General features: G+C 42.6%; 1 protein-coding gene across 1 annotated transcript in view; it reads left to right on the top strand.

Moving 5' to 3' along the window:
- The window catches only part of astn2 (astrotactin 2), a gene marked incomplete at its 5' end in the record, with an annotated part of 505571 nt that overhangs the window by 120850 nt on the left and 373116 nt on the right, over nucleotides 1–11605 (top strand). The window contains one exon of the mRNA XM_083793933.1: nucleotides 6176–6620. Coding sequence (XP_083650059.1) covers nucleotides 6176–6620 — 445 coding nt within the window. The remainder of the gene's footprint in view (nucleotides 1–6175; nucleotides 6621–11605) is intronic.

Genomic DNA, 11605 nt, shown 5'->3' with positions numbered 1-11605 from the left:
TTTAATATATTTTTGCGGCTTACGCCTTTTATTGATTTTTTTTTTGAAGGGACAGACAGTAGGCTGACAGGAAACGGGAGAGAGATGGGGGGATGACATGCAGTAAAGGCCGTGTCGGGTCCGGGAGTCGAACCCGCGGCACACTGCGACTGGATTACCAGTCCGGTGCCCAGACCGTTACGCTACGGCCTGGGCCAGAATGGTCCTTTCAATATCATTGGCCTCAACACTATAACCACTGGCCCAGTAACATTACGTTTGATTTGGCTAACAATTGCCAATAATTTACCCACCTGAACAAACTGATCTGGTGCCACAGTAATTATCATAATATTTATGGAAGCTTGCAACTATCTCACTATTGACATGTACCTTTGATGTGTTCTGCCAAGGTCCGACATGCAGAAACTAACGGTCGGACATGCGGTTGAACATGCGCTGCTCCCGTGCTTGCGGTTATGGTTAGGTTGTTGTTGTAGGTTGTCGTTCCAATAACAGTCGGACCAATAGTATGTCAGAACTAAAGGCTGTACCCGAAATCTAAAGGCTAGGTAGTACTGCTAACCCTGCTTTGGCAACCTCATAGCATGGCTATCGTACACAGCATCTAGACATTTTGTGCTGTGGATAGTATAGCGTATAGGCTGATTTAGCAGAACTTGCGATCTATGTACATCAAAAGAGATTAACCTCATTAGCCTACATTGTGTGCACATCCTCTAGTGACACTGCCCTAGCGAGACTATCTTATCTTTTGCAAAATAATTATTAGCTGCATTATATTCGAGCCAGCTCCATTGGTCACGCCAGTGCAGTTTAAACTTTATCTCTCTTTTGCTTTCTCTCACTCCCCATCGCAATTCTTCCAGTAACTCTATTTTCTAAAAAAAAAACGTGATTTGATCTGCCATTTGGCCTGTGGGTTGTTTTAAAAACACTTCACCAAGGCTACACGAAAGAAACACAGCTCGACATTTTGATGCAGCTGGTGGTGGGAGTGACAGCAGAGAACTGCAGGCGATTTTCTAGGCAATACTGTATTCAAGCGGTCAAGTGGAAAGTTATTCAATAGTGTATTTGCGCCTGAAGAACCACTTATAATGTAGAGCCCTGTCACTCACATACCATACATCCATGCCTCCTTTACATTGGCATGGAATTAAAGTATAGTCTGATATTGACTTTTTTACCGATATCTGATGTCTCGATATTGTCCAACTCCTAATTTCAGATACCGATATTAACCAATACCGATATATGCAGGCTTTTTCCAGTATAACAAAATAAAAGTAAAAGTACTGCAATTTAGAAATACTCCGTTACAAGTAAATTCAACATGTACTTGAGTAAAAGTGCAAAGGTATTGGTATAAAAATGTACTTAAAGTACCAAAAGTAAAAGTGCTCATTATGCAGAATGTCTCATTTCAAGTTTTCAAATGTATAAAAACATTTGAAAATAGCAGACCTACAAGCTCACAATGTGTCCCATTGCGTGTAGATACAGGTATGTTATTTTCAAATGGCCGAAATGTATATGGGCTGAAGTGTAAAATGTATGATTTGTAATAATAATCAGTTCAGTTCAGTTCAGTTTATTTTCGGAAGGAGGACATACATTCATACATTGCACACAGTTTCCATCATTTTTCATTTTCAGTTTTTTTTTTTTTTTTTTTTTTTTTTTTTTTTTAAATTTATATAGTGTCCATAGGTCATGTCCTGTCCGTTCCGAAAAAGGGTTAGGGAGAAGCCATAGGCTTGTCGGGCCCTACCCCTGGAGTCCATTTGTGCACGTGTAGCAGACCGTGCCTGCTTACACAGTGCATACATACATTCATGCTGTCCTTATGTATGTACATTTATCTACACACATTCATATATATATATATACTAATAACAACTGTAAATAATAATAATAATGACAGTAGCAACAATAACAACAATAATAATAATGGTATAATATATATATAATATATAACACACAAGCAACATATAATAATATATTATATATACATTATGTGGTGTGGTTTACCAATAGTGGTCCACTCATAATATGTGATATGGTTTGACTATACTTATATATTTCATAATGCATGGTATAGTATAGTAATAAGAATATATAATTATATAGTACAGTACGTCATAGTTCCCCTTTTGTAATGCCATTAGTACTCTTCGCTTCTGTATTTATCGAAGATAGTTTTTTTTACTCTAGTTTTGAATTGGTTTATGTTTCCACAGTGCTTTAGTTCATCCTCCAGCTCATTCCACAGTGTGACTCCGTAAGATGAGATGCTCCTTGTTTTTAAGTTTGTGCGCATCACAGGTTTCTTGAAGTTCAGTGGTCCTCTAAGGTTGTATCCCCCTTCCTTATCTAGAAATTTGTCCTGTACATTTACCGGTAATTGTTTATATCTTGCTTTGTACATGATTTGAAGATTTTTTACATTGACCATATCTGTGAACTTCAGGAGGTGTGATTGTATGAATAGTGGGTGTGTGTGGTCCCGGTATCCTGCATTGTTTATTACTCTTAGTGCTCTCTTTTGTAATATAATCAGTGGATTTATGGTTGATTGGTAGGTGTTTCCCCATACCTCAGAGCAGTAGTTCATGTAGGGTAGGATCATTGCGCAGTACAGCGTGTGCAATGAGCTGGGGTTGAGAAGGTGCTTTGCCCTATTTATAACTGAGATGCTCTTTGCCATCTTGTTCCCCACATATTTTATATGGGGTCTCCAGCAGAGCCTATGGTCTAGGATCACTCCCAAGAATTTGTTTTCATAAACTCTTTCTATTTTATTATTATCTATAGTCAACTGGATATCCATTGGTATTTGGCGGTTTCCGAATACCATACATTTTGTTTTACTTAAATTTAAGGATCATTTATTTCTATCGAACCAGAGTTTGTATTTATTCATTTCTGTTGTTAAGACCATCATGAGCTGCTGGATGTCCTCCCCTGCGCAGAACATGTTCGTATCATCGGCAAATAGTACACGCTACAGTACACTAGACACAGAGCAAAGATCATTGATATATAAATTGAATAGTTTGGGACCCAGTACGGAGCCCTGAGGGACTCCACACATTATTTTCATACTACTGGATTTACGGTACACAACACAACTAAATCCAACATTTTCAGTTTGTTAGCATTTATTTTCCTATCTTGACACATTCCAGTATTTTCTGCCTTTTTTTAGGGGGGGGTTGACAGGGCAGGGTTTTCAGCCTAGGCTCAGAATCACAGGCACAGCGCGCAGTGTCTGGTAAATCCATTCTCTGCAGCTGTATTGATGTGGTACCATTAGGAGCTATAACAGGCAAACCTGGAACCCCCTCTTGGACCACTGGTGGATTACCACTGCACTAGAGGGCAGATCAGAAACATTTTTTGGACAACAAACATGGCAACAGTCAATGAGGTCGTAATAATGTACCCTTTAAAAAAAAACAGAGGCAGCATTGGGGTGGGCAGAGCTATTGTGTGGCTAATGGCCTGTGAGGCCATTAGCCACATTAACCCTGGTGTCCCTATTTTGGGCAAATTGTCACCAATGGGGTGGATGTCTCGCTTGAAGTAGAAGTACTTCAGGCGATCATGGGAGCTACACTGCCTCCATGATTTCTGTCGGTACTGCTCCATTTCCTCCATATTTGTGAGCAGTGTCGCCGCGTCTGCTTGTTATAAGCGACTTTGGGCTTGTTTTTCTATTTATTTTTTCTTTTTCTTTCTAAGTTGCTTTTAAATAATAATAATAATAATTATTGGTAGTTCTGGATAGCATTATTTTTATTTATTTTGATGGCGGGGGGGCTTGTTTATAAGTGTATAGTTGTTTATTTGGGCTTGTTTCCTAATGTTGTTTAACCAGTGGTTCTTAAACATTTTCATGGCAAGGACCCCCACAAATGAATAGACTATGAATTTGTTCGGAATTTCGGATCCCCCACCCGATACAAGATTTGTATCGTAAAAATATTTCAAATTTACTTTATTTAAAATAAAATAAATCACTTTATTATTATTGTTATATATTATATTGTTATGTGACACGTTGTGAACTTGTAGATCGGCTAAACATTCAAATTGCCGTTGCTACTTTTGGGCTTGTTTGTTATATACGCCATATCCATAATATTTAAAAGTTGAGCATAAATAAAGCTAGGTGTCGTGGGAGTGGCTCTCAGAAGCTGCCATGGAGTAGATTAATGAACAACTTTGACCGTACTACTAGTCCTCCTGGGCTGGCAGCGTGATTTATGGACACCCAGCAGTGCATGAGTTATAATTTGAAAGGGGTTTGTTTTTCCTCATGAAGATGGAATTTTAAATGTTGTGATGAATGACCCCCTGTGGCTTTTATTCATCATACTGCCAAGAGTGACTTAGTTTGCGCGTGTGTGTGTGTGTGTGTGTGTGTGTGTGTGTGTGTGTGTGTGTGTGTGTGTGCATGCTGCAGGTGTGTGTGTGCATGCTTAACAGTGTGTACAGTATATGCTGCAGGTGTGTGTGTGTGCACATGGAGAACAGATGCTTATGTAGTTTACTTTAAAATTGGTGACGTTGCAATTTCTGTCTGTTGCCAATAGATCTTCAGGTTGACAGACGCATGCACGTCGCGCAAAATGTAAAACACAAGGTTGTGTATTTCACAACATCTTAAGTCACAGACCTTTCTTACATTGCCTGTCAAATACCATAATAGCTATAGTTGGAGAACAAAAGCAATGAGTAGGTCAATGTACAATAGGCCTTGATTGAAAGCTGTTTCTGTAACACGACACTGAACATTATTTATAACACAGATAAGGTTAATTGGAGCTGCACGCACGCATGCGCGCACACTCACACACACACGCGCACACACACACACACACACACACACACACACACACACACACACACACACACACACACACACACACACACACACACACACACACACACACACACAGAGATCAATATGGTGCAGATATACAGGATTGGTGCAGGGATACACACACGATTTATTATCTTCTAGGTTCTCTCTCTCTCATAAATTATACATGAATAAATTAATACATTAATATCCAGTATATTATTTTAGGTTAGTGGGAGTGGGGGGGGGGGGGGGGGTTCTGTGTCTTTTAGGTTTGTGTTCTTTGATGTATTGAAATCATGATGACATGATCTTTAACCTTCTTGAAAAAAATACTGGATTTTAAATATAGTTTCTTAAATAAAGATTTGTTAAAAAGCCATGTGAGTCACCCGTGAAAAATCAACAGAATATTACATATCCTCCCTCTCATTCCATATTTTTGCACATGGATTTAAGTGTATAATCCAGTCACAGCCTGCATGTGTCCAGGGGTCTTTGAAGTGCCTATGATGTCGTCGGATGGAACAAACCATGCGGCAGTGTGATGCGTCTTGGTAGAATTATTGGAGCAGAGCCAGGACTTGTGAGAGATAGGAGAAGAAAGACAAATAACCCTGTCACGTTAACGTGTGAAAGCCCACGGCTGTGGAAAGGGACACACACCACGGCAAAGCTTCTGGTCGGGTGGTAGAATGGATCTGTTTGCAGGGCAATGCTCGTGATGCATTCGGCAAACGGCTGGAGACAGCTGAGCAGTACTTTAGACATGGTTACATTTAGGCAGGGTTTCGTGCGGTTAAAGTTAGGGTAAAGATTATGGGATGGGGCGTTAGTAACCGTGTTAGGGCATTGTTTTGGCTCGACTCGTCATGTAATACATGCTGGGTATCATCCTGCTATTCATTTGAATGCTTATACTCTCTTATTGTGTGTGTGTGTGTGTGTGTGTGTGTGTGTGTGTGTGTGTGTGTGTGTGTGTGTGTGTGTGTGTGTGTGTGTGTGTGTGTGTGTGTGTGTGTGTGTGTGTGCGTGTGCGTGTGCGTGCGTGCGTGCGTGTGCGTGTCATTCCTTCTGAAAATCTTGACATTTTGTCATCATTGCCGCCGGGGCACCGTCATTCCATTTCCTCTTTTAAAAAAATAACTCCTGGATGTGTGTTTCTTGCCAGCCAGCTTTGTCCTCTAGTCTATTAGCTCCTTTAACCTTTTGAGGTGTAAATACCAAAGGTGTAGCAATATGTCTTTCTCTCACACCTTTTCACCCCCTTTTCTCTTTCCTCTCTCTTGCTCTGCTCTCATCCAGGGTGGCCTCATTGCTCTGTTGCTGCTAATCCTCCTCTTCACCCTGGTCCTGTACACCCGACACCGCTGGTGTAAGCGCCGGCGCGTCCCCCAGAAGAGTGCCAGCACCGAGGCCACCCACGAGATCCACTACATCCCCTCGGTCCTGCTGGGGCCGCAGGGCCGCGACAGCTTCCGGGCCACGTCTCGGGGCACACATCAGCACGGCGGCTCGGTCATCGGCATGCCGATCCGCGAGACGCCCATCCTGGACGACTACGACGGCGACGAGGACGACTCGGCGGGACACACGCAGAACTCCACGCCGAACCAGCTCCACAACCAGCTGAGCGACGGGAAGGCCAAGGACGACTTTGGGAGCGGCGTCGTCCACGGGCAGGGACCCCATTTCCACGGAGATACCCTGTGCAAGGACGACGGGCTGAAGCATAATTTGGATAAGAGAGGTTAGTTGTTTACTCACAAGTCGATCCTTGACCAGTTACACCCTTGTGTCAGAGCCCTGCATGTGCGGTTTTATTTATCCCACTCCCACCCGCTCCCGTTGGATTTCTGACCAATCCTGCCCGCTCCCGCGATGATTTCTTTTTTCACCTCCCGCAGTGACCGTCTGTCTGACGCTCACCGCCCGTCCCATTTAGTCCTTTTGTCCCGCTAAACCAGCAATATTTCCATTGAGATCGAAAAACATTACATTTAACCCAAACAGTTGCTGAGATTGAGCAGGCGTGCACGAGAGAGAGGGGTTGTTTATTTGTGTGAGGAGTTGCTCAAAGATAGAGGGAAATAGAAGGTCCTGGGTTCGATTCCCGCTTGGGACGCTGTGGGTGCTGGCGGCGTGTTTCCTCCTCCGCGTCATCAGTGCTCATACCCGAAGGCGGGGGTTGGAGAAAGGGCCTTTCTGTGTGGAGTTTGCATGTTCTCCCCGTGTCCCCTAGGGTAGGTACCCTCACAAAAAACATGCAGTAATCCTGGTCACTAAACTGCCTCCCCCTGGCCAGCCGGGGCGCCTGATGGAGGGGAAAGGAACTGGTTGGAATAACGTGTTCCTTCCACGCGCTACGTCCAACCAGGGAAACTCCCCCCTGTCAGGTGTAAAGGAGCAACTTGGACACTCAGGCATGAAGGAAGCATGAGTTCAAGTCCGTTGCTCTCCTCTTGTCCCCCATATATGGGGACTAGGTTGGTGGAGGGTGTGTAGAGCCCAGGATCACATTAGATGATTGACACAGGGGTGAAAAATGGGTTACAAAATCGTGGGATACAAAATATATTAAGTAAAGATAGAGAGAAAGTGTTTATATTGTGACTGGACATACAATAAACATAATACAAGAGCACAGAAGGATAAAAAATAGTGAGAGAAACAATACAAGAGAATGAAAAGATAAGAACACAAAAACAGACCCTCTATAAAAGTGTACTATGTGAGAGAGAGAGAGAGAGAGAGAGAGGTGTGCTGATGGTTATACCATTTTTTTTAGTCATCTTTGTCTTCTGTTAAACGTTATTATTGCTGAGAGTGACGCACACAGGGAAAAGCAAAAAGGGGTTCAGAACAGATTATGTCCGTCGCGGAGAAAACTAATTCCTCCTCCGTGCCTGCGGGGTGCACATGTTTGGGAGCGTGCCTGAAGATGTCTCTTGGAGAGAGAGCGAGACTCCACATAGGCCTACCTACGGTGCGTTGTCCAGCACAGTAGGGGAAATTTCGTTCTCCTCAGACACATTCATATCTTGCTAAGTGTATAAGCTCTGTATCTGGTTAATTGCAGGTGGATGCGGGATTTTGCGGCACCCGCTGGTTTTATCTTAACCGCCTGTTCCCTCCCGCATATATTTACAGTAAATACCGCCCGCGCCCGCAACATTTACGTTGTGTCCCGCGGGCACAGCCCTCCCACTCCCGACGAGTATGGCCCTATGCTTGCGTCCCTATGCTGGGACAAACATTCAGTGACGATAGCCAACGTGTTGCCACGCGTTTTGTGAGCTTGTATGTCCGCTATTTTCTGCAAAGTGATTTGGTGTAGATATTTAAAAAAAGGAGAAATGTATACCACTGGGGGACTCTGATCAATGTTTAGGGTATAAGTGATTAAACTATGGTGGTTTTCAAAGCAGAGCACGTACTGTAGGTTTGTTGGCGGCCATTCTCACCGTTGTTCTTGCAACTCGCTTGTATTTGGATTTTCCCACATAACAGTAGGTGGGGATCGCTGATCGCTGGGAGTAGTTTGTTAAAGATTCGATCAGTGGTTGTCTTTAGAAGAAAAAAAAAGGAGGATAATATCTGTGTGATTCTAAATGGAAAGCATGTCAATTGGAGGAATTTGACCCATTCTGACCGGGCACCCATTTTGGTGTCAGCATCATGTTATGCTTTAGCTATTTAAAAATAGCAGATCTACAAGCTCATATCGCGCCACCGAGTGGCGCGATACGAGCTTGTAGGTCTGCTATTTTTGAAAAATCGAAGAACTACTGACATTTTTAGAATCTGATCTCAGGTCAGAATGGGTTGATCAGACCAGCGTGTGTCCAGTGGAAAACCTCGTATGAATCTGATCTCAGGTCAGAATGGGTTAAACCGGAGCATAAAAAAATTGAAATATAAGAGATACTGTGGGAGCGACAGTGGTCCTTTCTGCTTGTCCATGCATGAGCATTGCTAGTGCCAAGGCCCCAGATGGCACAACCTAGATGTCCATGCTTGGCTTTGGCCGCTATTATTCCCAACAGTGCAGCCAGTGCTTAGGCTGTGTCATCAACCAGTTGGTTTGTTTGAGTGAATCCACTCATCTGTTTTTGCAATAACAATAACTTTTCATTTTGTGACACATAATGTGTGATTGTATTATATTAACACGAGCACAATCTTTCAATGAATCCCGTCCTATGCAAAAACATTGTCCATCTATAAATGCACCAAGTCTTTGTGTACGTCTGTAATCAACATAACTCGAGAACCGTTCGCCCCCACCGACTTCAAATTCGACACACGTGTTCCACACCACCACAGGGAGTGCAGTGCCCGTTGTCGAATCCGTCGGATACACCGTTGTCCAGAACCAGCACAAATGCCTCTGCCCGGGCTCTGGACCTGATCACCCCTATATCCATATATGGAACTGTCCTGTTCTGACATCACATGATCCATCGTTCCAAGTAGGCCAGTGCCCAAGTATTAATTGAGCTGCACATTGATTGCAAAACTAAGGCTGTCTATTTTCTTTTACATGTGCAGTATCCATGTGTTGTATTTCACTCTGTTCACAATAACTCAATGACCTTTAATAGTACAACACAAGGTCATGCAACTTCATATACTGTAGTAAGTTAATTATTTCTCTCCCAGGTCTGTAGATATACGTACGTCGAACTAGGTGGCGTCATATACCAACATAATAAAAGGGCACAGAAGGATAAAAAATAGTGAGAGAAACAATAAAAGAGAATGAAAATATAAGGACACAAAAACAGACCCTCTATAAAAGTGTATACACTGACTTTGCTAGCCTGATCTTCTCAGGCAGGTCATTCCAATCGCTACGTCATGTTGTAGTATTGTTTTGTAGTTCTGTTTGATTGTTCCTGCCTGATGACTGTAATAAAACAATGACTACAACATGACGTAACGATATCATCCGCTCCCGACCGGATCATACGGCACTTTTGGAACAGAGACGGTGGAAAGCCTGGTGAGGCGAGGTTAGTCTCATGCAGATTCTTGACGATACATAGAAAAAGGAATACCCACACTCTCTTGAGTAGTTTCTTATGAGGCTTCATGAACTTATTTATTTACAATGAACACACACAGCAGCTGTCTATCTAGAGAAACAGACGTGTTTTTGGCACGTCTGCCTTCCTCAGCGTTTCAAAACAATCAGCAGCCCCACCATAAGATCCACGAAAACATCCCCTGAGGCGTGAATTCCACTGGGCACGGTAGCATCGCAGTCCAGCCACCATGTGACAGGTGCAGCCACTGGAAATCTGCCAAATACACAATGGAAAAAATATATATAAAAATAAATGTCATTTAGACATTATCCGCCGTCCATTATAATAGTATATCCAGATTTTGTTTTAGTTTAAAATATTGGTTAAAGTGGTTAAACGTCTGTCTGCCTGCCTGTCATACAGTACTGTACATACTGTGCATACCTTAATTATTTTGCTATAGAACAACCTGAATAAGTAGTTACATTTATAAGATTGATTTCCATGCCCAGACACATTTGCATTTTGACCTGGATTTACACTTCTTCAAATTATTTATAAGACATGATGGATGATTCCTATCTGAGATTTTATCATTGCACTGACTGTATTATAATAGTTTCTGTGCAATCTCTGTTGGCATTCTGAAGTGTAACGTTTGTTAAAAAAAAAAATAATAATAGCCGTTGCATAAGTTATGCAAATGCCTGTGTACTGTATATGGTAAACTGTGTACAATGTATATAAAAATTATGGGAAATTGATCCGGCTAGCCATTTACTGATTAATAGAATGCCATGACCCGGTCTAATTTCACATTGGAATAGAGTTGCTTTGCTTACAGTACCTATATTCTAAAAAAAGAGTGTGCTTAACCCATTCTGAACGGGCACCCATTTTGGTGTTGGCATCATGTTATGCTTTAGCTATTGGAAAATAGCAGATCTACAAGCTCATATCGCGCCACCGAGTGGCGCGATACGAGCTTGTAGGTCTGCTATTTTTGAAGAATCGTGAAAGGTGACATGAAAGTGTTTGAGAACGACTGACATAGAAAAACATAGCTTTTTCAAGAAAACAGTCAGGATTTAGAAGACATTTGCATAATCGTTCCCAGGTCAGAATGGGTTAAGGCAGGTTCAGGTACACTCACTACATCCCATAGCCTGGTGGGATGATTTATCTGTATTGGCCCGCTAGTCCATTGTTAGGCCAACTCGGTCAAAGGCAAGTACATCTCTTGGACCAGCTCCACTGATCCAGACAAAAAGGAAAGAAAAACACATTACACCATGCAGCAAGGTGACATGTCAGGGGTTAATTATTGTTGGTACCTACCGTATGTAGAAGAAGATGGGAATCGGGGAATGAAAGGGAAAAAGAGAGAAGCAAGGTGTTCAGGTGAAGAGGTGGTATCAGTACTCTTACAAACCCGTCCCCTGTGCTAATCGCCAGCTGTAATGCATTGTCACCACACAATGAGGGGAACACCTCCCATAGCACAGAGGAGACGATTCAAGAGAGAGCTGAGGACACAGGTTCTAAGTCACATGCATCAAAGGCTTGTGTGTGTGTGTGTGTGTGCGTGTGTGTGTGTGCGTGTGTGTGTGTGTGTGTGTGTGTGTGTGTGTGTGTGTGTGTGTGTGTGTGTGTGTGTGTGTGTGTGTGTGTGTGTGTGTGTAATTGATTTTCAGAATAGAATAGC

Source organism: Protomyctophum parallelum, assembly GCF_964188405.1.
Source record: "Protomyctophum parallelum genome assembly, chromosome: 21".
In the NCBI taxonomy this organism is placed as follows: Eukaryota; Metazoa; Chordata; class Actinopteri; order Myctophiformes; family Myctophidae; genus Protomyctophum; species Protomyctophum parallelum.
The sequence above is the reverse complement of the archived record's forward strand: the minus strand, read 5'-3'. Positions and strand labels throughout refer to the sequence as shown.